A 27,559-nucleotide genomic window follows, 5' to 3' on the forward strand; every position below is an offset into this window, starting at 1 on the left:
TCTGCTATCCCCTGGTGCGATAGAGGCTTAGTGAGTCCCACACTCCTTGGCTATGTTTCAATCCAAAACCTCAACTATGCACCCTTCATTGTGTGTGTGTGTGTGTGTGTGTGTGTGTGTGTGTGTGTGTGTGTGTGTGTGTGTGTGTGTGTGTGTGTGTGTGTGTGTGTGTGTGTGTGTGTGTGTGTGTAGGTGGCTCTGTGTTTCTCCCCCAGTGGGTAATAAGCTGCGGGTGCGGAGTAGGAAGTTCCCTGCTGTGGTCAACTGTACAGCAATTGACTGGTTCCATGAGTGGCCACAGGAGGCGCTAGAGTCAGTCAGCCTGAAATCCTACAGGAGGTGGAGAACATCGAGGTAATAAACACACACACACACCCATAGACACACAGCAAGACATGAGTCACATTTTTGGATATAAGTCTTTAACTACAATAACAACCCAAACATATGTGACATAACCGTGTCTTCTCAGCCGGAGGTGAAGGAGTCAGTGAGCAAGTTCATGGCGTACGTCCACGTGAGTGTGAACCAGACGTCTAAGGAGTACCTGGCCAACGAGAGACGCTACAACTACACCACGCCCAAGTCCTTCCTTGAGCAGATCAAACTGTACCGCAGCTTGCTGGGCCAGAAGAGCCGGGACCTCACCACCAAAATGGAAAGGCTGGAGAACGGCCTGGAGAAACTCAACAGCACCTCAGCTCAGGTCAGCCTACACCTACTCTACCTATGTGAGAGAGAGAGAGAGAGAGAGAGAGAGAGAGAGAGAGAGAGAGAGAGAGAGAGAGAGAGAGAGAGAGAGAGAGAGAGAGAGAGAGAGAGAGAGAGAGAGAGAGAGAGAGAGAGAGAGAGAGAGAGAGAGAGAGAGAGAGAGAGAGAGAGAGAGAGAGAGATTTACCTACGTATCTACTTCTACTACTTAAACATCTTTGCCTGTTTACTTTGACTCCCTTTAACCACACATCAAGCTGCACAACAAGCCCAGCCCCACCTCAACTTCAGCTGCACCTAAACACTATTGGATTATTTATTACCTGTTCTCCTCTACCTCCACCAAGCATGGATGGGTTGTCTCACACACACACACACACACACACACACTTCACCTATATTGAAGTTTCAAGTTTGTTTGAGTTTAAAAGTGTATTTGTACACAGGGTCATCACAACTCACTTTACATTTAGATGAAAAACACACACCATAATAATAACCATTGTAGTAGAACATATGATGATGTGATATAAAAGACATTACCACGACCATTACCAGAGATTCCAACTGTATATCTGGCTTTGTTTAGGGCCTTTGTTGTGTATAGTCGTCTTTTCGTACGTTGTTTATGAACTCAGAGCTCATGAGATTAAGAGCTGGGCTCATATTAGATTTCATATTTTTCATACTGTACATGTTTACTATTCACATTGAAGATGCATATGGCAACAAAACACACACACACACACACACACACACACACACACACACACGCAGGCAGTAGATCCCATTCTCAAGCCAAGGTCTAATTATAATGGAGCTCCTAGCCTTGTGACGTCAGCAGCTGCGTCTGGACCCTCACATGCACTGTGCTGCTGTACATTCATTGTGTGGGGGGTCCTCCTTACAGCGTAAACCCTGGCCCTCTATACAAAGCACCCTCCGCTAATGGACTGTATGTGTTGTTGGGTTCACTCACCGACAAGCCTGATGCAATTCATTTACAGTCAGTGTTCTGCTGTAAAATTCACACTCAATACAATAAGTCAGAGGTCGTCAGACTGATAATAACACTCACCCACTTGGTCCCAAAGGGACACATTAAGGCGGTTCTATCCAAGTAGGCTGTTTTTTACCATTCAGCTGTTCTGAAATTCTGTGCCGCCATATTGGGTGGTGAGTTGTGCAGTAATAGTGTTTTAATATGAGGAGAGTGGGCTGGGGCAGAGATGGTACCAGGGGATTTGTTTGGAAGAGGGTTTGGTGTGTGTGTGTGTGTGTGTGTGTGTGTGTGTGTGTGTGTGTGTGTGTGTGTGTGTGTGTGTGCGTGTGTGTGTGTGCGTGTGTGCGTGCGTGCGTGTGTGTGTGTGTGGCTCTCCATTATCTGCTGTAGCGATGTTCACCGTGAAGCTGCCTGGCTGTGTCAGTGAGAGTAGAGTTGAGTGGGTGAGCACTGCTTTGAGTCCCTGTGGCTCAGACCTGAACAAACACCTCTCTCCTCTCCTCTCCTCTCCTCTCCTCTCTGACAGTAATCCCTTGGGGGAGGTGGCTGTCTCTCCTTCCCACGTTTAACTTTCCATGTGAGAGCAGTAACCTCATCAGTGGACCAATGACAGGGCTTGGCACATAAAATGTCTTTTTTAATTGAAGGACCAGTATGTACAGTGTAGATCTGAGCTCTAAAATAGTGCTAAATGGCCATGATAAATCGGTCGCAATCAAGGATTCAAATGACCAGATAAAGACTGTTCAGTGATGAATGCTGTGTTGGTCTAAGCAAAGCTGTTTCTAAAATCTAGTGTCCAAGCACTGGGCTTGACATACCTATTTTACTTTGTGTTTGTTTACAGGTTATGTAGAGGTAAGGTCTATTAGAGAACATAGCATATTTACATTTTCACCTTTTAAAGAGTTATTAATGAAAACGGTGACTGAATGTCTTCAACTCTCACATACAGCCAGATCCAGAACCAATGGCCCCCTGTGCTTCAGGGGAGACACGTCATACCTGCGTCGACATGTTGTATAAGCTAGGATTGAAAAAAGATATTACCATGTGATATAAATGCAAAGGCTATACTCCCTATACTGCATAACATTAATGGATGTCGGTATCAAATGGACAGATATTACTCTAGAAATGCCACCATTGCATTCCATTATATCATCAAAATGATGATGATGTTGTCATATATCAGGTTTAAGTTGTGCGTGTGCGTGTGCGTGTGCGTGTGCGTGTGTGTGTGTGTGTGTGCGCGTATGCTTGTGCGGGTGTGTGTATGGTTGTGCATGTGTGCGGATGCGTGTGTGTGTGTGTGTATGCTTGTGCGTGTGTGTGTGTGTGTGTCTGCTTGTGTGTGTGTGTGTGTGTGTGTGTGTGTGTGTGTGTATGCTTGTGCGCGCACGCGTGTGTGTGTGTATGTGTGTGGTATACACAGGTACAGAGAGCAGTCCAGCTGTACACTGTAGAGAGATTTTCTCTGTTTATTTCTCATCAGAGTCTCCGAGCAATTAGTCGTCTCTCTCTCCCTCTCTCCCTCTCTCCCTCTCTCCCTCTCTCCGGCTCTCCTCCGTCCGATCCATCACTCTGATAGCTCTCTTGGTTTTTTTTCCGCCGGCATCACAACACAAAGGGGATGTTTACTTCCGCCCAACACCCCCCAGGTCCTATATTATGTTGGTTAATTAGCTGAAAGACAACTAAAAAACGGTCTGTTTTATTTCCCCTGTGCAACGTTTTCATGAAGTCAGACAGTAATGTACAACTCTGTGGGAATTATGAGTGGTTTGTTTGGGGATTAATTTGTCTGTGTGTTGTTTTGATGTGTTTGTGTGTGTAGTGTGTGTGCGTGCATGCGTCTGTGTGTGTGTGTGTGTGCATACGTGCATCTGTGTGTGTGTGTGTGTGTCTGAGATAACAGCTTTAGATCCTAAGGCTATTCAATTACTCAGTAGATATGCATGTTTTTCTTCCATTTTTCTCCCCTCTTTCCGCTTTGATGAAATTGCTACTTTTCATGCGATGATTCAAAAGGTTAGGGATGATAGATTAATACTGAGGGAAAGGTTATTTAGAAATGGTTTGGGCCTACTAAACCCATCTCCTCCGCTCCCCTCTGCCATTTCATAACAACCCTCTTTGTGGCAGTTGTTGCTTTGGAGATATTTTTATTTTTCAATTACGTTGTCATTGTTCTTCGTCTGTGATAATATCACTAATAAGATCAAAACAATGAGACACACACAACAAAAACAAACCACTGCCTCTCAAAACCACGAGAGAGATTCAATTAGATGATAAACGGCTCATTCATCAGTGGCTATGATATGCACGTTGATTGAATACACGATTTCTACAATGGACAAAAATACTGTGGTCTGACAAGAACCCACTCTCCTCTCTGTCGTCGGTTTCCCCTACATTCACACCAGGGGAGGCTGGTGGAGGTAGAAATCAGAGGACGGGGCTCATTGTAATGCATTGAACAGAATCAGTTATGGTATCCAACACACATGTGCATGTCCGTCCTCTGATTGAGCCCGTCCTCCGATTTCTGCCTCCACCAGCCTCCCCTGATTCACACCACATATGTCATTCATGGAATACACAAAACATATGTTGCCCTGCTCTCTGCCTCCATCTTTGCTGTGACACTCTGAATTCATCTTTCCATCCTCGCTTCCTTGAAGTAATCTAAGATCTAAGGGTTGGATTGGTTAAAGTAATAAGATGAAAACCTTACCTTTACCTATCCCATCACAAACAGATCAGTGCTTACCTCGAGGACCATATAGGAAGGAAGGGTGCATTTTCTAGATATTTAAACAGGATTTAGTTTTAAAATACAGTATACTGTAGCCTACCTGGCCTAATCCTGACCCCTGACCCCTCCTCCTCTCTCGTCTGATAGGTGGATGATCTGAAGGCCAAGCTGGCTGCCCAGGAGGTGGAGCTGAAGCAGAAGAACGAGGATGCGGATAGGCTGATCCAGGTAGAGTTGCAGACGAGACAGAGTACTCGTTTTGTCGACAACAAAATACACATGAAACATGACACAGTCACAATCTGTAATCGTATTAGCAATAATCGTCATTGACTGCTGACTCTAGGTGGTTGGCGTGGAAACAGAGAAGGTGTCGAAGGAGAAGGCTGTGGCAGATGAGGAGGAGGAGAAGGTGGCGGCCTTTGCTGTGGTGGTGACTGGGAAACAGAGAGACTGTGAAGCAGACCTGACCAAGGCAGAACCTGCTCTCATAGCTGCCCAAGAGGCCCTCAACACTCTCAATAAGGTGAGGCTACTGTGCCTACATACACCTTCACCCTCAATACACCAGACCTCAACACTCTCAATAAGGTGAGGCTACTGACAGGAGGCCCTCAACACTCAATAAGGTGAGTTATGTCTACCCACATCCTCCTCAGGACACCAGTATTCAATTTGGAACTACTGGTTTGGGCCCAAACGTTTGCATAAGCACTTGTATATTATACCCAGTCACTTAATATTCAGCTATCCTGTATTGGTTTATGAGAAACCTGAGGGATTTCCGAAACACATCAGTGTTTTAGAAGTGTTCTGTGTTCAAACAAGCAGAACTGACGGTTCAATCACAGCTCGGCTCTCTAAAGACTCCTAATTAGAAATCCCTATTGTCTTCTCAAAGCCAGTTCACTTGTTTCCTCTTTTCCTTTATCCTGCTTTGCCTCCAGACCTGACAGAGCTGCAGTTCGTCAAATTCCTTTTAGATTTGTCCTCTATTTTTTAATTCCTTCATGCCTTTCTTTTCCTTTCCTCCAGAACAACCTAACAGAGCTGAAGTCATTCGGCTCTCCCGTGGTCGCCGTGACCAACGTGACTGCTGCGGTCATGGTCCTGATGGCGCCCGGCGGCCGTGTTCCTAAGGACCGCAGCTGGAAGGCTGCCAAGGTGATGATGGCCAAAGTGGACGCCTTCCTGGACTCACTGGTCCACTTCAACAAGGAGAACATTCCAGAACCCTGTCTGAAAGCCATACAGCCTTACCTGCAGGTAAAAATGTACTGACTCAAAATGATTGCCGATACAGATGTCAAATCTCGTTATAACATCCCCATATCAATGTGTATTGTTTTAATTTAGATGCATACTACATATAGACATACAGTACTGTTTATTTCATATTAAAACAATAATACTCTATACTGTCAGGTTAAGTGCTCTTTAGTGCATGTACAGAAATAAGGTCTGCCCACGGATTGGTCTGTATAGTATCATTGTTACATAATATATAAGCCATTTAGCAGATGCTTTTATCAAAGTGTTTTACAGTAATAATAATAATAATATATGCCATTTAGCTGACGCTTTTATCCAAAGGGACTTACATTGCAGTGAGTGCATACATCTCAGTATATATGGTCCCAGCAGGAATCAAACCCACAGCCTAAGTGTTGTTAGCGCCATGCTCTACCAACTGAGCCACAGAGGACCACATCAGTGAATGCACACAATGTTTTGTAAATACGGTCCCACAGGAATCGAACCCATAGCCTTAGCGTTGCTAGGATCATGCTCAACCAACTGAGCCACACAGGACCCAGGGTAGAAATCGGAGGACGGGCTCATTGTAATGCATGGAATGGAATGCCACGTGTGTTTGACACCATGCATCATTCCCTTCTATGCATTGCAATGAGCCCGTCCTCCGATTTCTACTTCCTCCAGTCTCCACTTCCACCATCAGAAGTTGACACCTCTCTACCTTTAGGACCCAGAGTTCCAGCCTGACCTGGTCTCCTCCAAGTCACAGGCCGCCGCCGGTCTCTGCTCCTGGGTTCTAAACATCGTCAAGTTCTACCAGGTGTTCTGCGAGGTGGAGCCCAAGAGACAGGCACTGAGCAAGGCCAACGCGGAGCTGGCTGCAGCTCAGGACAAACTCACCGTCATCAAGGCTAAGATCAACGTAGGTGGCCAGGACTGTGGCACTGCTTTTTTTTTATTTTTTTATTTAAGTCAACTATTTAGCCAATTAGATACAAGGTTCATATAAAATGCCACCACCCGAACAGCTGTAGATCAGGGGAGGCTGGTAGAGAAATGGCTCATTGTAATGCATGGAATGGAACGTGTTTGATATCATTCCTCATTCTGTTACATGCATTACTATGAGCCCGTCCGTCCTCCGATGTCTACCTCCACCAGCCTCCCCTGCTGTACAGTAGATAATAGTTACTAGTTGTGACACATGCTTTGCATTTGATATCTAGACTATGATCCTCTCGCAAAAGCCTCTGTCTGCACATTCTGCTCAGTGTGTCATGACAGCGTTGCCTGCCAATGTCCAACTGTGAAGCGTTAAGAGTTTGGGCGCTAATAAGTTCCTGAATTCACTTTTTCCCATCTTTGTTAGTCAGCCCTTAGCCAAAGCATGTGTGCAGGGAGTTGGTTTGGAGCCAAGGGGAATTACAAGTCCTCAAGCTAATATACTGTTCCTACAGTTTGCGTCTCCACCAATTAATCGCATTTTGTCCTTGCTGTTAATTGCTTCCATATGCCAAATAAATCCATTGATAACTTTTCTCCAACTTTCTGAAACTCAAAGTTTGTTTCTTCCAGAGTGAGAATGCTTGTTCTCTGTCATGTAAGGAATGTTTTTTTTAAGCTTTTTTTTTCTTTATTGTATCTTAACAAGCCCCATCGCTTTCTTTGTGTGTGTGTGTATATGTGTGTGTATGTGTATGTGTATGTGTGTGTGTATGTGTGTATGTGTGTATGTGTGTATGTGTGTGTGTGTGTGTGTGTGTGTGTGTGTGTGTGTGTGTGTGTGTGTGTGTGTGTGTGTGTGTGTGTGTGTGTGTGTATGTGTGTGTGTGTGTGTGTGTGTGTGTGTGTGTTTGACAGCACCTTAATGAGAACCTGGCCAAGCTAACAGCCAAGTTTGAGAAAGCCACCGCAGACAAACTCAAGTGCCAACAGGAGGCAGAGTCCACGGCTCGCACCATCTCCCTCGCCAACCGTCTGGTAAGTGGGCCAAGGCAGGGGTTCACACACACACACACACACACACACACACACACACACACACACACACACACACCACTAAGAAAAAGAAAACAAAGCCTCATGCTCCAGTGCTCCAAAAGTTTTTTTCATCAAGGTCATCAAGGTTTCATCCCATACACATACACACACACACACACACACACACACACACACACACAATCAGCTGCAGATAGATAAATCCCCTGCAGACAGTAACAAACTGAGAAGCTGAGTGTGATAATCTAAACTATCCAGAGGATGATACAAGGAGATACAAGACAAACCAAGGAACGTGTTCAGCATGTCCAATCAGTTTCAAACAACAATGTAATCACTGCTGGAAATGGTTGACTAGGTGTATCAGTGAATAAACAGCTGTGCATTCAAATGACCAATGATGTTACCGTATTATCAGTGGTGTTGCCCTGTGTAAGGGTGTCACTGACTGTACTCTGTCTGTAGAGTAGACTAGAGTAAAGTAGTACTTTATTAATCCCCAAGGCGACATTCATTTTCAGCAGAAGATATACAAAGAACCACATATAAAAGCAGACAGTAAATATAATAACAGTCAACAAACAATCAACACTAGACACAACACACATCCATAAGCCACTCATTTATTCATTCGTCTGTCAGCTAAGGGGATGCACTGTAAGCCCTCAGAACCAGTCAAATCCTCCACTTCACTGACAGCATTGTCTGCATCAGCTGGTGGAGGTAGAAACCAGAGAATGGGCTCATTGTAATGAATGGAATGGAATGAGGAATGGTCTCAAACACGCAAACACAATTCCTCATTCCATTCCCTGCATTACAATGAGCCCGTTCTCTGATTTCTACCTCCACCAGTCTCCAGTGGTCTGCATACTCTACACCATATCTTTATATACAATTGCACCCATTCCTGCATGAGCAGCAGCATTAGGACAGGTGTGTTTCTATAGTGTGCCGGGAGATACTATGTATAATACAAGCCTGCCGGACCGGATCGGAAACGCCTGGTTCGCCCAGTATATCTAAGGTTGGTCGTGGTCAATCAAGTGTGCTATTTCTGTGTGCTGTTTTTTGGATCCCTGATTTAATGTTGTATCCCTGCTGGGATGTCTTGTGTCCCAGGTGGGTGGTCTGGCGTCAGAGAACGTGCGCTGGGCCGAGGCCGTGGAGAGCTTCAGGAGGCAGGAGAGGACCCTGTGTGGTGATGTCCTCCTCATCACAGCCTTTGTCTCCTACCTGGGCTACTTCACCAAACGCTACCGGCTCCAGCTCATGGACAACACCTGGAGACCCTACCTCAGCCAGCTCCAGGTGGGTACTCTCTCTCTCTCACACAAGGACACACGTAAACACACAAAGACACACACACACACACACACACACACAGTCTTAAACCTGATATCCACCATTTATCACTCTCATCTGCCCTCCTCCCTCCCACTCCATCCACCCCCAACCTCAGGTGCCCATCCCAGTGACCCCTGACCTTGACCCTCTGACCATGCTGATGGACGACGCTGACATCGCAGCGTGGCAGAACGAGGGCTTGCCCGCTGACAGGATGTCCACGGAGAACGCCACCATTCTAACTTCCTGCCAGCGCTGGCCTCTCATGGTCGACCCCCAGCTACAGGGCGTGAAGTGGATCAAAAACAAATATGGAGAGAACCTGCGCGTCATCCGCATCGGACAGAAAGGGTGAGTGTGTATGCTGTCCAAGACGGCACCTCTCTTTAGATGGAGGGGATGGAGAGGACACTGAAGGGCCAAGCTAAACATTTAGAAAATAATTGTTCTAGTTAGGATAACAAAAAAAAGTCTTCTTTAGGGTTAGGGTTAGTAGGGGAACCCTTTGACAACCCTTTTGGGTTCCATGTAATGTTGAACACCTTTTACAGAGGGTTCTAAATGGAACCCAAAAAGGTTTTTAAAAAGTCTGCCTACAGGGACGAATGAAGAACCTTTTCACACCCCTTTTCTTCTAAGTGTGTAACTCCTCAAAGTGCCTCCTCCACAGCACAGAGAGAGGGTCTTATGATGTCAGTCTTATGATGTCAACTCTCAGGTTTCTGGAGGGTGCAAATGGAGCTTTCTTTAACAATGCAAAAGAAACTCTACATCTCCCTGACCCTGTGTGTCCTTGGCAGGTATCTGGACAATATCGAGAGAGCTCTGTCTGAAGGTGACGTGGTCCTCATTGAGAACTTGGAGGAGACAGTAGACCCTGTTCTTGGGCCGCTGCTGGGACGAGAAACCATCAAGAAGGGAAGGTGACTCCTCAACCCTTTCCCTTTCAAGCTGATAAAATGGATACAACTTTGAAATGTTACCACTTCCAATCCCATAATCAACCCCAGGGTTTAACACAAACACTGTTGACAGCTCTCCTGTTCCTCTCCCTCCTCAGGTACATCAAGATAGGGGACAAGGAGTGTGAGTACAACCCCAGTTTCCGTCTGATACTTCACACCAAGCTGGCGAGCCCCCATTACCAGCCTGAGCTGCAGGCCCAGTGCACCCTGATGAACTTCACCGTGACCAGGGACGGTCTGGAGGACCAGCTGCTGGCCTCCGTCGTCAGCATGGAAAGGCCTGACCTGGAGGAACTCAAGGTGAGGAGCAGGGAGGGCACAGTTACACCATAGTCAATGATAGTTGATATTTGGTGAGAGTTCTGGCACAAAATGGCTGCTGTGCCTCACCCTCAGGTGTTAGAAATAACTCTGGACAAGAACCAGGAAGCTTCGGTCTTTGTTGCCTCTGTGATATGGAGAGCTTTGATTGCTGAGAAGAAGCAACATTGGGGAATACTGTAGGTTAATGAATCTCTCTCCAGCAAGTATTTCTAAGAAGCTAAGGGCATCCGCTTGATCAAAACTCAAAGCAGTGGTTTGTGTTGTTTTTTTTGCCTGCTCATCACGTATCATCACAGAAGAGACACTCTCAAAGGTTCAGGAGTTTCTCAAGTCTCTTTTCCCCAGGTGTCATTAAAATCTAAACTTAAAAGAGTCAGGGTGTTTTTGCAGTCTTGCCTCTCTGCTTCACACAACATTATGTCTACTTTAATGACATAGTTCTGACGCAAAAAAACATCCCTCTGTCTTTTAACAACATAAAAGGCAACATTAGAGCCCTCAGCTTTGAGCTCTTTGATTTCAAAACAATCGCCAAGCGGCTTTGATTAGCGAGATGCTAAGTGGATGGATGATAATTGCAGGGCTTTGGGTCCCTCACTTAGGGAATCACGCTCACACACACACACACACACACACACACACACACACACACACACACACACACACACACACACACACACACACACATTTCTGGTAGGCTATACTCTTAACTGTGGTTAGTTTTTAATCTTTTCACTTTAAACTGACAATCCGCTTTGTCCATTGTCTGTTAGCTGCATTGTAGACTAACTACAGATACAGTCCATTATATAGTCTGACTTCTTTTGTTGATCAGCAAAGGCTATCATTAAGATTAGCTGTCATTTCTCATCAGAGATAATGGCTTTTCCAGTACATTCCATTACAGTGCAGTGTTGGGTACAGCCAGTCCCTCGGCAGCATTACGTCTTTGCCTATCACGCTATAGATAATGAGCAGAGAGAGTTATGATATATATAGAGAGAGAATGGTCCACTCTATGGTATGTTAAGGGGAGGTAATTATGTGTAAATTGGCTTGATCAAAGCTTCGGCTGCTAATGATGCCACATGCTCACGTCGACGACAACGAGGACGACGGAGAAGCCTTTAGTGTCAGCTGTTTGAAATGGATGGCTAGGAGCGCTACCAGTGCAATTAGACAAGACACTGACACGCTCACCACCATCCCCCCGCTTTAAGTCCTGTTCCTGCTCTACCCTGGCTCTAATCAGGGAGAAATCAGAAATCCAACTTCACACACAGAGCACATTTGGCTGACGGCAGTGTTTTTTTCTGAAAGATGAGAATTTTCCGATAATTTGAAAACTCTGTTAGCGGGTCAGAGAGGTTTACGCTAACAATGATTCCTATTTACATTTTGATTATTTCTGCTTGCATGTTTGCGTTAGACTTCTGTAGGCAGTGTTTAATTCAGACCTGTAGGCTTTCATCTACGGTCAAATCAGCTTCTTTTTAACTGAACACACAAATAGACACGTGCACACACACACACACACACACACACACACACACACACACTTCCAAACAAAAGAGTTATTTTAATCCACTTGTCCCCTTCCCCTCAGCGGAGAAGTGAAATGTGATTTAATGAAGCTTGTTTAATTAGCATTTCACTGTGATGGGAGAAGAAGAAAAAAATAACTGATATGGAACTCACTTATCATTTTAATGAACACCGAAAGTTGAGGGGGGAAACGCGTTGAAAAAAAAGCCTGAGCACCTGCCATCGCATCCACCCTCTATTGAATTCATTGGCTGTGTTGATAGAAACTGCTTTGTATTCACCGTAAACAACACCTTTTTTCCTCCTGCTGATTGATAACAATCACTATACTCTGCAAATTGGATGTACCTGTTTATTGTCTTGTGAATTGCCTGGTGTCATTATAGCCTTAATGAAGTTAGCGGTGTCACTGAGCCATAGGATGAGAGCAGGGTGCAACAGCTCTCATTTAACTCATGCAAAGTCGAGTTAAGAAGCTTCAAATGTCAACTCTCCGTTTTTGGAGAGGGCACGTGGGACCCCCCCCAAATAACCCTTAACGACGTTAACTACCTCCTTCACCTTTTGAGTGTATGTGTACGTGTGTGCATGTGTGTGCGTGTGTGTCTTGGTGTGTGTGTGCGTGTGTGTGTGCGCGTGTGTGTGCGCGCGTGTGTGTGCGCGCGTGTGTGTGCGTGTGTGTGTCTGCTCTGACGCAGACGGTCATGGTTAATGAGAGGGAGAATGCTCTGCTTCCCACATTACCTTAACAGGGCAGCTCTGTGGTGCTCTGTAATCATTTTCCTGAAATGATAGATGTATTATCTCATTTTAATCCCAATTAGGGCTTTCTGCTGACTGGTTAATTGTTTGTTTTTCCCAGTTCTGGGGTAATTACACATACAATCTGCCAACAGAGAGATAATGGTTGATGATAACAGACTCATTATTTGAATTGGGGGTGTTATGATGTGGATGTGTCAGGGCGGAGAGGGGAAGGTCAAGGTTGGGATGCGACAGTGACTCACTTGGTAGCTCTTTTTTAATCAGCTACTTTTCTCCTATTGTACACCTTTCGTATCTTTTAAAAATACAACCATTTCTTTTCAATGAACCTCATCTTTCAATCCCTGTGTGTGTGTGTGTGTGTTAGCTTCTCAAAGTATTTAGCTCCTAGCAACTTGCCTAAAATGAGACAGTGTCTGAAACATATCTGACATACAGTAGCTTTTATTACAGGAAGGGAAATAAATGATTCCTTAAAAAGGGGCAATTATGAACAAAATATGAATTTAATAACTGACCGCAGCGCCAGGGTGATCTGGAGTAAGTGTGTCTTGTGTCGTGGTGTAATTAGCCTCAGCCCTGACTCACAGCAGGTCATTAACCTAGTCTAGGAGTATGAGTGGAAGTCAGTGTGAATCAGGGGAGGCTGGTGGAGGTAGAAATCGCAGGATACCATTGTTTGATACCATTCCTCCTTCTGTTCCATGCATTCCAGTGAGCCTGTCCTCCGATTTCGACCTCCACCAGCCTCCCCTGATGTGAATAGAGAAGAGGGAGTGTGAATGGGGAGATTCAGTGTGATACAGACCATTACTAATGTGTTAGGGAAATCAAGACCCCCGGAATGAGATGTAACACTGGCGCTAGAATCCATCGACCTGTTTTGATGCAAGCTGCACCATGGGAACAAAGAGTCAGCCAAAGAGCAGAGAGATGACCTCTGACCTCTGACCTGCTCCAATAGCCAGGACTCAGCAGGGATGTGAAACGACCCCTCAGGGTAGAAGTTGTCCTGTCCGCACAGATCTAGGATCAGCTTGCCCTGCCTGAACCCTAACCTTAACCGTCATTCGGAAAATACTAAAGTGAACTGAGGCCAGTGTTTAGCCAAGTCCTAAAATGACTCAGCGTGGAAGTTTTCCAGGTCAAACCAGGTAAAGGACAGCCAGGAACAGACGGCCTCTGCTTTGTGTGCTCCTTCTCTGATCGCCTCTCAGCTGCAGTGCTAATTAGTCTAGTTGCCACTTTTGAAGAGTCAGTTTGTTGAAGACTGGAGTTATTCTTAAAAACAAAGAGAGCGAAAAACAAGAGTTTAGGCTTAACAGGACAGGTTCATTGGTCTCCATATGGTGCTGTGTGAGTTATGCTCCTTAATCCAGCGCCGGAGGTGTTTGTCTCTGTTTGTCTGTCTGTCTGTCTGTCTGTCTGTCTGTCTGTCTGTCTGACGGGCCCGCATCATTATGTGTGTGTGTGCGTGTTTGTGTGTCTTTGTGTTTGTCTGGTTCACCATCAAAGCGTGTGGATCCTGCCTCATTGACACTCCTGTCTGACTCTGGGGTGAGGCTGGTAGGGGTTTGATGTCCTTAGCCAGGAGGATGCTGGTTAATCCACCCCAGAGCTCTCTTTCATGTGTCCACATAGCCGATGCAGACCCTATCGATTGCTTCTGCCTTTGAGGTGTCCTTCCAGTATTCATGGTCTGAATTAAGCCCCCTACACCTTTAATGTCTATTTATGTGTTTACCGTCAGCAGGCTAATTAGTGGCCTGAATCAAGGATGTGTTTCAGATGTTTCTGATTGTTTCCACTTTCTCTTTTGAGTTTTGACATAGTCAAGCAGAACTGTCAACAAATCCACTGACCTTGGTGTCCATTTACCCTCAGTATCTGTCTGAGCTGCAGAAACGATAGGATAGAATAGAACATAACACAATAGAATAGAATCATAATAGAATTCCAGCTAGCATTTCAGCTAGCATCCACCTGAAGATGGAAATGTGCACTTGGCTATTGTACAGTCTAACTCACATACAGTACATAGTCATTGGTCCTTCGTGTCTCCTGTCTGTGTGTGTTAGTCTAACCTGACCAAGCAGCAGAATGGTTTCAAGATCACTCTGAAGACCCTGGAGGACAACCTGCTGTCGCGCCTCTCCTCCGCCTCGGGGGACTTCCTGGGAGACACGGAGCTGGTGGAAAACCTGGAGACGACCAAGCGCACCGCCGCCGAGATAGAAGAGAAGGTACCGTTATAGAGACATGGTTCTTTATTTGATTTGTTTTATTTTATTTGTCCTTGTGTCTCTGTGCCTCTCTCTCTCTGCCCCCCCTCTCGTTCTTTCCCCCTCTCATTCTCTCTCCCCCCTCTCCCCCCCTCTCTCTCTGTCTCTCTCTCTCTCTCTCACTCTCTCCCCTCCTCTCTCTTTCCCCCCTCTCTCGCTCTCTTTCTCTCTCTCACTCTCTCCCCCCCTCTCTCGCTCTCTCTCTCTCTCTCTCTCCCTCTCCATTTCAGATGAGTTTAAATCTCCACTGTAATGGCTGATTCTGTCCACTCTCCAAAATCTTAAGTCTCCCTCATGAGTGTCCTTGAGTTTGCATGATGTTAGGACACTAATGAAGAGGCCCCTGCACACTGCTGAACGTACCGTGTGAGCTCCCTGTAGATCTCAGCATGGCCACAATGCAGGGGAGGCTGGTAGAGGCAGAAATCGGAGGATGTTTGATGCCATTCCTCCTTTCGTTCCATGCATTACTACAAGGAGCCCGTCCTCTGATTGCTACCTCCACCAGCTTCCCCTGTCACAATGTGAACAAACAACACTTAACAAGTGAGCCGTGTGTGAATCCTTAACAAGTGAGCCGTGTTAGACTCAAGAACACCTGTAAGAGGCTTTCTACTATAGTTGAACATGAAATGAATTCTCTTCCACAGCATAACAACATCGGTATTTTCAGTATTAAGTACTGTAGACATGCATGCTCAAACTGTTGAATTGGAATGGGCTCTTCGCCCCAATGGAGGGGATTGTCTTTTGTTCTACTCAAGGTTATCTATTCTTAAGTGGACTGACATGGTCCTGTGTGTATGTTAGCTTGTGTTCCTGTGTGTGTTCCTGTGTGTGTGTGTGTGTGTGTGTGTGTGTGTGTGTGTGTGTGTGTGTGTGTGTGTGTGTGTGTGTGCCTGCTTTTGTGTGTGTGTGTGTGTACAGTACACAGCATCTATATTTGCTCTGTCTGTATCGCAGGTGAAAGAAGCCAAGGTGACAGAGTCCAAAATCAATGAGGCCCGGGAGCACTACAGACCGGCGGCTGCCCGCGCCTCCTTATTGTACTTCATAATGAACGACCTCAATAAAATCCACCCCATGTACCAGTTCTCTCTCAAGGTAGGGCTGTCTATCGACACGCCATGTTTCTCCTCTGTCACACGGGGCCCCGGCGAGGCCCCTTCTTTACGCACGCCGCTCTCTTATTATCTCTCCGTCTCCTCTTCCTTCCATTTGCTCACCGTGGTTTATGCTCTTTGCTCGGCTTTTATTGTGTTTGTGGCTCCCTGATGCTGTTACGCCCGAGCATAATGTATCTCATATTGTCACCCGGCGCGCAGCGAGGAGGGGCAGGGTGACGTACGGTTTGCAATCACACAGAGCTCCGCAGGTAGCCACCCCGGTGGACGACCCCGCCGTATCTCATATAATCAAATGAAATTGTGCAGTGGAGAAGAAAAAAAACCCGTAGAGGAGACCCACTTTTTTGACCTACTGTATTGAATTGAATGAAATACATTCCGATAGACGTTTTTGCACAGCGCATATTAAGAGTTCCGTAGACGTTTTACCACAGCTCATAGCACACTGGTTCTATCCCTGTGTTCCAGGCGTTCAGTGTGGTGTTCCAGAAGGCGGTGTTGAAGGCCCAGCCAGACGAGGTTCTGAAGCAGAGAGTCACTAACCTCATAGACAGCATCACCTCCTCTGTGTTCCAGTATACTACCAGGGGCCTGTTCGAATGTGACAAGCTCACATACATTGCACAGCTGGTCTTCCAGGTAAGCAGGCAGCACACCTAGCTTAGCTTAGCTTAACCTAGCTTACTGTGCGTGGGTGTGTGTGTGTGTGTGTGTGTGTGTGTGTGTGTGTGTGTGTGTGTGTGTGACTTCCATATGGGCAGCACACCTAGCTCAACATTAAGTGATTTCAGATTGAAGATAAGATAATAAGATAAGGTTGAATGGTCATTATAACCAGGTAAATCCGCCATAACTTATCCAAGGCAAGTTTATTTATATAGCACATTTCATACACAGAGGCAATTCAAAGTGCTTTACATAAAATAGATAAAAATGAAAGAGCATAAAAAAATAAAAAAAATAAAAAAATGTTTTAAAAAAGTATAAAAGACATAAAAAAGAGATTGAAAGAAGCCATTGAAAGAAAAACGACAGACCAATTAAAGGTGTAATTATCATTCTTTTTTAATCTAATTTGAAACCCAGATTCTGCTAATGAACAAGGAGATCAACCCTGCAGAGCTGGACTTCCTGCTCCGGTACCCTGTCCAGCCTGGAGTGACATCACCTGTGGACTTCCTGTCCAACCACTCCTGGGGCGGGATCAAGGTGAGGAACCAGGAAGTGGCTGTGTCAGACCTGGGAAAGACTAAGGGGACACGCCCAAACCTGCAAACCCATGTTGAATTTCCCAATTGGTCAGAATGTGCTTTCTAATTTATGTAAGGGAGTGAACGAGTGTACGCTTCAGAGAAAAGTGAGGAGAATTGAGACAATGGCGGAGAGTATGACATGAGATCAGGAACCCTGCCACTCACGTTGTGCCCTTTTTTGGGAAAAAGTGCTTGCCCTTCCAAGTCCTTCCAAGTCTGTGCACATCCCTGCCTGGAGAAATAAAGGATATGCAAGACATATTTTCTAGTCCAGCATTAAAGCATCTGATTCAAACCCTCAACAAAAAAAACAACCTCCACCCACTAGGGTTGTTATTTATATATAGAGTATATATGCATTTAGCTTTTACACTTTTATCCAAAGCGACTTACGCTACAGTGACTGCATACAATTTTTATATGATCCCAGCAGGGAATGAGCCCACAACCTTAGCTTTGCTAGCACCATGCTCTACCAACTGAGCCACAGAGGACCACGATAATTTGTCTGAGGCTCCCTATCCTCCTGTCAGGGGGAGGCTGGTGAAGGTAGAAATCGGAGGACGGGCTCATTGTAATGCATGGAATGGAATGACGAATGGTATCAAACATGTGTGTTTGATACCATTCCTCATTGCATTTCATGGATTACAATGAGCCCGTCCTCTGATTTCTACCTCCACCGGCCTCCCCTGCCCATGGTCGTTATTTCAGCACTTAGTCTGTTTTCAACATGTCCGCTGTATCTGCAGAGGATAGAGCAGAACATAACGTGTTCAGTCAAGTCTTCGCAACGACAATAGGCCATTAGAGCTAAAACATGTTGAAATTGAAATGCCAAAGGCACATTATTGAACCTAACCTCACTCTCCCAAAACCTTTTTTTTTTTTCGGTTTCTAAAGTGACTGTCTCTCTGAGGGTTCATCCCCCTCCGTGTGACCTCACCGGGGTCTAACGGTGGGGGGGGGGGGGGGGGGGGGATTGTTCTAGAAGGTCGGCCATGCTCATTGTTTAGCGTCATGGCGAGGGCACGCTGGAGTCGAGGTCTGGTGTTGTGCCCCACAGTGGAGGGCTCAGAGCATAGGTCCCCCCTTCCTGTCAGATCAGTTTAGTCACAAGTTAAACCTTAATGGCAGCTCCGCTCAAAGCCTCACGTCCTCATGCATATTTCAAAGCGCCCCCCCCCCCCTCCCCCGCCCCCCCAAACACACACACACACACACACACACACACACACACAGAACCTTTACAGTATTAACTTAAAACCTTCCTAAAGTTCAGGACCATCCTGACTCCTCCACTGGGGACATTCACTGTACGTTCCTCTAATTAGATTTTGGCCACATAATCAGTTGGAGAGCTTTAGGATGGGGATGAGATCCTGTGATATTGCCTGGCACTCCTGATCATATAAGCCGGAGCAGGACTCCCACTGGGGGACCACACGATGCTCTCCTGACTCCTGACTGACGGAGAGACGGCCAGCTGCCTGCGGTATCGGTAATGAACTAAACTGAGTTGAAGTGGAGGGTTCTGAGCTGCGTTCCTACATCTCACTTCGCCCCTGTCCCATGGTGCTTTACTGGTACAAAAGTGTGTGTGTGTGGGGGGGGGTAACTTGACAGGATGTTGGGAATGGATGATTGGGTGCGTGCCTTTATGCGTATGCGTGTGTGTGTGTGTGTGTGTGTGTGTGTGTGTGTGTGTGTGTGCGTGCGATAGCACAGTGTGACACCTCTGTTCTCCAGAGATGAGATAAGATGTCTGTCAGATGGAGCTTCACAATAATACCCAGGTTTTTGCTGCGGAGGCATATTCCATACCCCCTGTTATGAATCCCAGCTTGTTTACTCAGCAGTTCTGTTTGAATAAATACAATTCATATTGGCGTTACAGAAGATAAGCAGTCTCTTTGTGTGACTTTTCCAAACTTTTCTCCCTTTGTGGCATTTTTTTTAAAATTAGTAAACAGTAAGAGTGTATATTTGTTAGGTTAAAAAAAAAAAGGTTTGAAAACTGATCTAAAAGTATCGGCCAGGAATGGCAACAAAATAATGTGTTCTATCCCCGCCCTTCCCCCCCTCTCCAGGCTCTGTGTTCTCTGGAGGAGTTCCGGAACCTTGACCGGGACATTGAGGGTTCCGCCAAGCGTTGGAAGAAGTTTGTGGAGTCGGAGGCTCCAGAGAAGGAGAAGTTCCCTCAGGAGTGGAAGAACAAGTCTTCTCTCCAGAGACTGTGTATGATGAGGGCCATGAGGCCCGACCGCATGACCTACGCCGTCAGGTGAGGGGCCAGATACCTTCCCCTTTGACCCACACCCTCAGATGAGGCACCGGTACTTTACAGGCCTTGAATCTTTGTACCCACTGAGTTCACTGCCTTTCCCTTATGTCCATTTAATAAGATATTCAGTACTGAAACTCTACAATGCCATGCAGAAGGCCGTGTGTGTGTGTGTGTGTGTGTGTGTGTGTGTGTGTGTGTGTGTGTGTGTGTGTGTGTGTGTGTGTGTGTGTGTGTGTGTGTGTGTGTGTGTGTGTGTGTGTGTGTGTGAACCATAGCAGTGAGTAACTTTGAGTCCTCTCCCCCTGCAGAGACTATGTGGAGGAGCAACTAGGGAGTAAGTATGTGGTGGTCCGGTCCTTGGACTTTGCCATCTCCTTTGAGGAATCTGGTCCGGCTACCCCCATGTTCTTCATCCTCTCTCCTGGCGTCGATCCGCTGAAGGACGTGGAGAAGCACGGTAATAATGCTGGCAGTTACTCTATCACCACCTCAAGGGAGAGATAACTGTTAACAGTTTCCAAAAAACATCTTTTATTATTTCATTATATCCCTTTATAAATGTGTTTAATTTTGATGATTGTTTTCCACGGAGACCTAGTCAAAGACACCTGCAGGGTCAGGAGCAGGGGAGGACGGGCTCATTGTAATGCATGGAATGGAATGAGGAATGTGTGTGTTTGATACCTTTCTTCATTCCATTCCATCTGTTACAATGAGACTGTCCTCTGATTTCTGCCTCCACAGGCATGTTAGAACAATCAGCATTATTGCCTGTTGTTGTGTCATATCAATTGTTGGCAATGAGTACACCACAGGTTCTAGACTGTACTGTACGATTTAAGGGCTTACGCTAAAGGTCACCAAGAGATGAAAGCGTACCAGTGGTGTATTAGGGAGGGCAGAAAGTAAATGTCATGGGTTTAACTGCTAGTTTGCATTCCTGCACGAATATATTGGATCAGATCAGGACACGTTTTTGGCACGATAGCTGTCAGATCAGTGGCACGATAGCTACAACAGAGCTTGACTAATATTTAATGCCAAATATTCCAGTCCTTCGATGTTTGATCTCAGCATTATGAAAGATTCAGATATGAAAGGATGGTGTTGATTTAATTTCACTCCGTGAGCTGTGTGATTGTGGTACTCTGGCTGGACTGCATGTACTGTACTGTTACTCAGCTCTGCTTTCCAGAATGAAACCACATTGGCATTCACTCTGGCTTCACACTGCAAATATTATTCAGTTGGATGGATATGAAATAAATATTATGTCCTCTATGTTGGTGAGTAGTCCCTGCTAGACACAATATAAGGGACCTACATTTCACACAGAACACTTCAAAGAGGAAATAACATGTTGAAAGATTAAGATGAAGTACTCTGGCTGGACTGCATGTACTGTAACCGGGCTCTGCTCTAAACTGAACCAGCCCTTCACTTCATTCAAAATAGTTTATTGCATTTCCAGAATCAAACCACATTAACATCCACTCTAGTCGACGTGCAGCATTGAGTTTCTATTCAGTTTCATACTGCAAATACTATTCTGTTGAAGTTCTCCCACTGTTTACTGTTGTGTGAAATAACATAGAAATTGATGAATGCATCACAGAATGACGGGAGCCTGGTTTGATTGACTAGAGCCTGAAGCAGAATTACAGACTTACAGGGTCTAAGTCCTGGTGTGAAATCAGCTGTCCTCTCATCATGTGACCTGAGAGAATGCTCCCGCCTCCTAGAGCGGTGTGGACATCGATTATTCACGCCCCCTAGTGTGCATGACCAATCACATCAAAGCAAAAGCTAACCAATCAGGGAAGACCACTGTGGAGAGAGAGAGGGTCATGACTAACACACAACAGATCGCTAGATCAACCAGAATCTAAACATGCCACTTTTTCATTTCAACTTTCGTTTTCAGCAGGTTGATCATATTTTAGAGAATGTGTGAAATATGCGTGTGTGAAAATGGCTGTGTGTTTTCAAAACAGATATAAAAAAGGCAAAGAAAAGAAAGTTGAGGTTTTAGCAATGTTTTATTTTTCTCTGCCCATGTATTCATTTCCAGGAAGGAAGCTCGGCTACACGTTTGACAACAGGAACTTCCACAACGTTTCATTGGGCCAGGGACAGGAAGTGGTGGCAGAACAAGCTCTGGACCTGGCCGCCAAGGAGGGGCACTGGGTCATCCTACAGGTACCCACATGGGACACACTTCAATCAGGGGAAGCTGGTGGAGGAAGAAATCGAAGGTTGGGCTCAATGTAATGCATGAAACAGAATGAGGAATGGTTTCATCCATTACAATGAGCCTATCTGATTTCTAGCTCCATAAGCCTCCCCTGGTACAGATATTCAATAGAACCCACAACCCCATCCCCAGTCCTCTGTCACTATACACCAGGGAGAAAACCCATGGTTACTAATGAGCCTTTCAGATTGGTTACCCTCTCTCCAAAATGTCACAGCGGTACTTAGTCACACACACACACACACACACGTAGACTACACACAGTTTACGTGTTGCTAGGATGTCAGTATAGGAATACTGTTAAATGTCAGTTCCCTATTTGTATGTAAAACTCAACTGATTGTCTATGCTGTTTAAGGTCATATTATACACTCTCCTCCCTGTTTCAACTGCAAGGGAAGGATTTTAATATCCTGAGGAACATTTCTACCAAAAGGCCCAGTAATACCCAGTTCAATATCTCCCACTTCAGTGTCTGTTCCCTTCTTATCAGTAGGGCAAGGACCGGAGTTTGCATTTTAAGAGAGAGCCTTTGTAGAATCCTAATGGGGAGTATCGACAGATATGAACAGCAGCGTGGGGCATGGAGGGGCACCTCTTCCCTTTAATTCACACCCAGCTCGTGAAGGTGAGAGGGGCTCGGCTAGCCTTCCCTGCCCCAGACACAACGTTGCACAGACATGTAGTCGTTTAATTACCTTTGCTTAAAAATCCCAATCGATATGCTTAAAAAGGCCTGTCCCCTTGGCAACCAACCGCCCACACGCTCCATCATCGCCTGACTGTCTGCCCAAGGAGGACCACCCCCATGCCAGGAGGGGAGGAGGGAGGGAGGGAGGGACGGGCCAAGGCTCTCATCTCCCTCAATCCCCTCTTCTGTCATCATAGCTCCCCTGTCTCACCTCCTCCAGTCGTCTCCCCCTCTTACCTCCTCTAACTCTCCCCCCATTCTTCCACCCTCTCCCCTTCTCTCTCTCTCTCTCGCTCTCTCTCTCTCTCTCTGCATCATCTTGTATCACTCCTTATCTCCCACCACATTCTCTTCTGTAGACTCATTCTCCGTTATATCACACCTACCCATACTGTTCCCCACCACATCCCTCCATTCTCCCCCTGTCTCCCCCCGCCCCCATACCAGTCGCTATCGGGGCCTGTATCCATCAGTACAGGGCTTTGGTCAATGGTGGGTTCCCCTTCAGTGAAGGGTAATTATACTGCTGTTTTTGACGGGCCAATGGATGCAGAAACCAGATGCAGAAACCTGAAACCAGCCGCCGGGAGGAGAGAAAGGCAATCTATCGGGCGGATTGGAACTGAATATCCCATATCCCCTCCAAACCTTGAGAATCAAGTGGTCTAAAGTACCCTGCCTCTCCACACAGTTACTGCTAAAGCCACGAGAGAGGGAGAGGGAGAGAGAGAGAGAGAGAGAGAGCGAGATGGGAAAGAAACCAGGCGAAACGGTTCAGGGAAAAAAGCCCTCTCTCTCTCTCTCATCTCCTCTCTTCTCTTCTCTCTTCACTTAACTTTGTTAAGGGGAACATGATAGCTTAGCTTTTGGTAGTGTTTAAACTTTAATGAGCATCACATTGACTTCTTGCAGTTTTTCAGCACGAGGACTTAGTTGAATTGATCAGAGTTCTCACCATAGGGGTCTTCTAATTGCAGTGTCATGACTCATGCAGTACTTTACTGCAATGGTGTGAGCCCTCCCTTTCTGCTATGCTGTAGCTCTTTTAAAGTCTGACGACAAAGCATACACCTTTTGGAGATGGTCAAGTGTCTTGCATATCCAAAGGCCGTTATCGATGCGGTCTGAAGGAGTTATCGTCAAGGATAACTTTCCATTCAGCCTGCTGTCCCTCTATCATACAGCATTCACTCTGCCTCTCTGTCTATGTGGATGCCATTCTCTGTCTTTTCTGTCTGTCTGCCTGTCTCACTGTCTGTCTGTCTGTCTGTCTGTCTGATTGTCTCACTGTCTGTCTCACTGTCTGCCTCTCTGTCTATGTGGATGCCATTCTCTGTCTTTTCTGTCTGTCTGCCTGTCTCACTGTCTGTCTGTCTGTCTGTCTGATTGTCTCACTGTCTGTCTCACTGTCTGCCTCTCTGTCTATGTGGATGCCATTCTCTGTCTTTTCTGTCTGTCTGCCTGTCTCACTGTCTGTCTGTCTGTCTGTCTGTCTGATTGTCTCACTGTCTGTCTCACTGTCTGCCTCTCTGTCTATGTGGATGCCATTCTCTGTCTTTTCTGTCTGTCTGCCTGTCTCACTGTCTGTCTGTCTGTCTGTCTGATTGTCTCACTGTCTGTCTCACTGTCTGCCTCTCTGTCTATGTGGATGCCATTCTCTGTCTTTTCTGTCTGTCTGCCTGTCTCACTGTCTGTCTGTCTGTCTGTCTGATTGTCTCACTGTCTGTCTCACTGTCTGCCTCTCTGTCTATGTGGATGCCATTCTCTGTCTTTTCTGTCTGTCTGCCTGTCTCACTGTCTGTCTGTCTGTCTGTCTGTCTGTTTGTCTCACTGTCTGTCTCACTGTCTGTCTCACTGTCTGTCTGTCTGTCTCACTGTCTGTCTGTCTGTGTTACGACTCTAGATCAAAACTTGCCTACGTCTAGGGGGTGTAGAGGAGTCGCAACAAAAGGGAGCACACTGAACTTATTGTAGGAATTAAACACGCCACAAGCCAACGTAACTAAATTGCAAGTATTTACTTGCTCTGGGCAAACACAAACACAAGACACACGCCAAGGGGAAAAGGGAACTAAGAGCGGTGCCAAAGCAAAGAAATCATAAACAAGTGATCCCCTAAACTAGTGCAATAGTAGGCTATACTATCAAGGCTATGCTATAATGCTATGCTACACTAGACTAATACATACAAAGGGAGGCACCCACTCCTAACCTGGTGAATTGTAACAGAGGTAAGCCTACGATGAAAATGTAAACCCATGGGTCTCTTACCTATTCACCTTACCCCTATGGCGTACAAATAACAAAGAGACAAACTACCAGAAAACAAGATGAGGACTAGAAGAAAAAAAAAGAAAAAGAAAAAAAAGACTTAAAAAAACAATGACTACAACCTAAGAAAAGAAAACACGATGCAGACTAGAACACAAAGGAGGTTCAAACAAACAACGGAACGGAGAGTCGACAGCTAACACACGAGTACAAAGAAACGGGTCAACTCCCGAAGGGAAGACAGGCGGATCTTTTTAAGGAAACGGACAGCCCTCTGATTGGACAGGAACAGATGAGTGGTGACGGGGTCGAATGGCCAATTGTTGACGGACACCTGAAAGTAGAATGATAGGAGAAGGGAGAAAACAGAAGGAAACACAAAACACAACAGGGACACACGCACATGCAGGAGTGGGAACGTAACAGTCTGTCCGTATCTCTGTCTGTCTCACTGTCTGTCTCACTGTCTGTCTTTCTGTCTGTCTGTCTGTCTCACTGTCTGTCTCACTGTCCGTCTCACTGTCTGTCTGTCTGTCTGTCTGTCTGTCTCATTGTCTGTTTCACTGTTTGTCTGTCTGTCTGTGTGTGTGTGTCTCCTACAGGGTGATGTTGTCGTTGGTGGAGCCCCAGCTGTGGACCTGTCCTGAGGACAGGCCCCTGATGAGGGAACATGAATGTGTTGTTGAGCAGGGACAGGGACAGATAGGGTTGTGCTGTGGTGCCTCGCTCGGGGTTGTGTTTAGTAGTGATACTGCTGCATCATAGCCAAACCTTGCCGGCAGAGTCACAGCAGGACCTTGTCTGTCTGTTTCTTACTTTTCTCTCTTTCTCTCTCTCTCTCTCTCTCTCTCTCTCTCTTTCTATCTCTCTCACTCTCCATCTGTCTGTTTGTTTGTCTTCCACTCCTCCTCTGTTCCTGTGTGTGTGTGTGTGTGTGTGTGTGTGTGTGTGTGTGTGGTGTGTGTGTGCGCGCCCAAGGATGAATGGTCTCATTAAGGTGACAAGCTCTAAGGCGAGCCTCTCTCTCTCTCTCTCTCTCTCTCTCTCTCAGTTGGTGGGGTCTCTTTATTCCCAAGTATTTACATGCCAAAAGGAAAGACTTTAGGGCAATGAAGAAGCACTTAAATTGAGTTTTAATTTGTGTACCGTTTAATATGCTGCAAGGTTCCAGCTCAAACTTTGCTATTGATAGTACTTTTCTCAAACTAACTCTGCTTTGGGGCTTTCACCCCTGCAGCTGCGGTTTCTTTCTCGCGCAACTGGAAACTTTTGTCTGGTCTCTTTTCTTGTCATCTGAAACTGCAGCAATGTTCTCGTTGGCATCTCCTGTCGTTTGGAAAGAAGGTTAACTTCAACTATCAGAGGGAAGATTAAATTTGGAGTGCGAAAAGGAAATGAGAAAGCAAAGAGGCTTATGAATTAATGACTGGAGTTATTAGTGGTGTAATTAGATTTAGGAATGGGCACCGCAGCGTGATGCGAGGGGGCATGGCTGACTCCTTCTCACTCAGAGGACTTCCTGTAAGCGTTAGCAGGACACATGAGATGGAAAATTGAGCCCACCCAAGCCTACATAGTACCCAGTGTTGTGGCTGTATCAGACACACGCGCATGCACACACGCGCACACACATGCATACATGCATGCGTGTGTGTGCGCGCGCACACACACACACACACACAAGAGACTCTATATCCAGTGGAGCAGGGGAGGCTGGTGGAGGTAGAAATCAGAGGTCGGGCTCATTATAATTCATGGAACGGTATGAGGAATGGTATCAAACACGTGCCATACTTCCATCCCATGCATTACAATGAGCCCGTTTCTCCAATTTCTACCTCCACCAGCCTCCACTGGAGTGGAGATGGTATTGTGCAATAATAGGAGACGAAGCAAAAAATGCTCTCTGCCTCAGCCTCGCTTTGCCTGGAGAGTATTTGACCTCTGCAGTTAAAACACGTTGTGTTGGCTGTTGCAGTTTTAGATAGGGGGAGTAGAACATTGTATGCCCAGTGGGGGAATTGGTTTAGTGAGGAAATCATCCATAAAAACTGTCTTTTCAGCACACTCATTTCAATTCACAATTACTAACAGCTAGGAAAATTGACCCTCCCTGAAATGGTTAACCTTTGACCTTTTGCCCTTTTAGCCTTTTCTCAGTTGTTAGGAATACGACTCCTCGCGTCTGGTCCTCTGTCCTCCACTCATTTCATCCTCAAAAAACATTGTAGGAGAATATTTAAGGGGGAGGAACCTAGATCTTCTCCTCCAATGCGTTCCTAACAATTGGGAGAAGGCTTTTATATCACACACATGCAAATGCCACTCTAATAGTCTGTAGAGTCATGAGGAGTCCATTCCAATCTGTGTCCATGACCATGCTGTAGTTGTTTTGATCATCTTCATCATCATCTTCTTCTTCATCCTCCTCATCCTCCTCCTCTCCCTGTAGAACATCCACTTGGTGGCCCGGTGGCTGGGCTCTCTAGAGAAGCGTCTGGAGCAGCATGGGGAAGGCAGCCACAGCGGCTTCAGGGTGTTCGTCAGCGCCGAGCCCTCCTCCACCCGCGAGGGACACATCATACCACAGGGCATCCTGGAGAACTCCATCAAAATCACCAACGAACCACCCACGGGAATGCACGCCAACCTGCACAAGGCCCTGGACAACTTCAACCAGGTAACAACACACACACACACACACTCAGAGACGCACAC

The 27,559-nt window shown here is 46.1% G+C and overlaps 1 protein-coding gene across 1 annotated transcript in view; it reads left to right on the plus strand.

Moving 5' to 3' along the window:
- dnah9 (dynein, axonemal, heavy chain 9) overlaps nt 1-27,559 on the plus strand; it is a gene marked incomplete at both ends in the record, with an annotated part of 86,228 nt that overhangs the window by 44,972 nt on the left and 13,697 nt on the right. The window contains 21 exon segments of the mRNA XM_083686932.1: nt 193-210; nt 212-326; nt 329-354; nt 473-706; nt 4,623-4,703; nt 4,822-5,001; nt 5,511-5,741; nt 6,460-6,654; nt 7,593-7,712; nt 8,853-9,041; nt 9,193-9,428; nt 9,878-10,000; nt 10,138-10,342; nt 14,755-14,919; nt 15,922-16,062; nt 16,554-16,724; nt 17,172-17,294; nt 19,429-19,622; nt 19,934-20,082; nt 21,697-21,824; nt 27,294-27,521. Of these exon segments, the coding sequence (XP_083543058.1) occupies nt 193-210; nt 212-326; nt 329-354; nt 473-706; nt 4,623-4,703; nt 4,822-5,001; nt 5,511-5,741; nt 6,460-6,654; nt 7,593-7,712; nt 8,853-9,041; nt 9,193-9,428; nt 9,878-10,000; nt 10,138-10,342; nt 14,755-14,919; nt 15,922-16,062; nt 16,554-16,724; nt 17,172-17,294; nt 19,429-19,622; nt 19,934-20,082; nt 21,697-21,824; nt 27,294-27,521 (3,252 nt within the window).

The sequence above is a fragment of the Argentina silus genome, assembly GCF_951799395.1.
Source record: "Argentina silus genome assembly, chromosome: 16".
In the NCBI taxonomy this organism is placed as follows: Eukaryota; Metazoa; Chordata; class Actinopteri; order Argentiniformes; family Argentinidae; genus Argentina; species Argentina silus.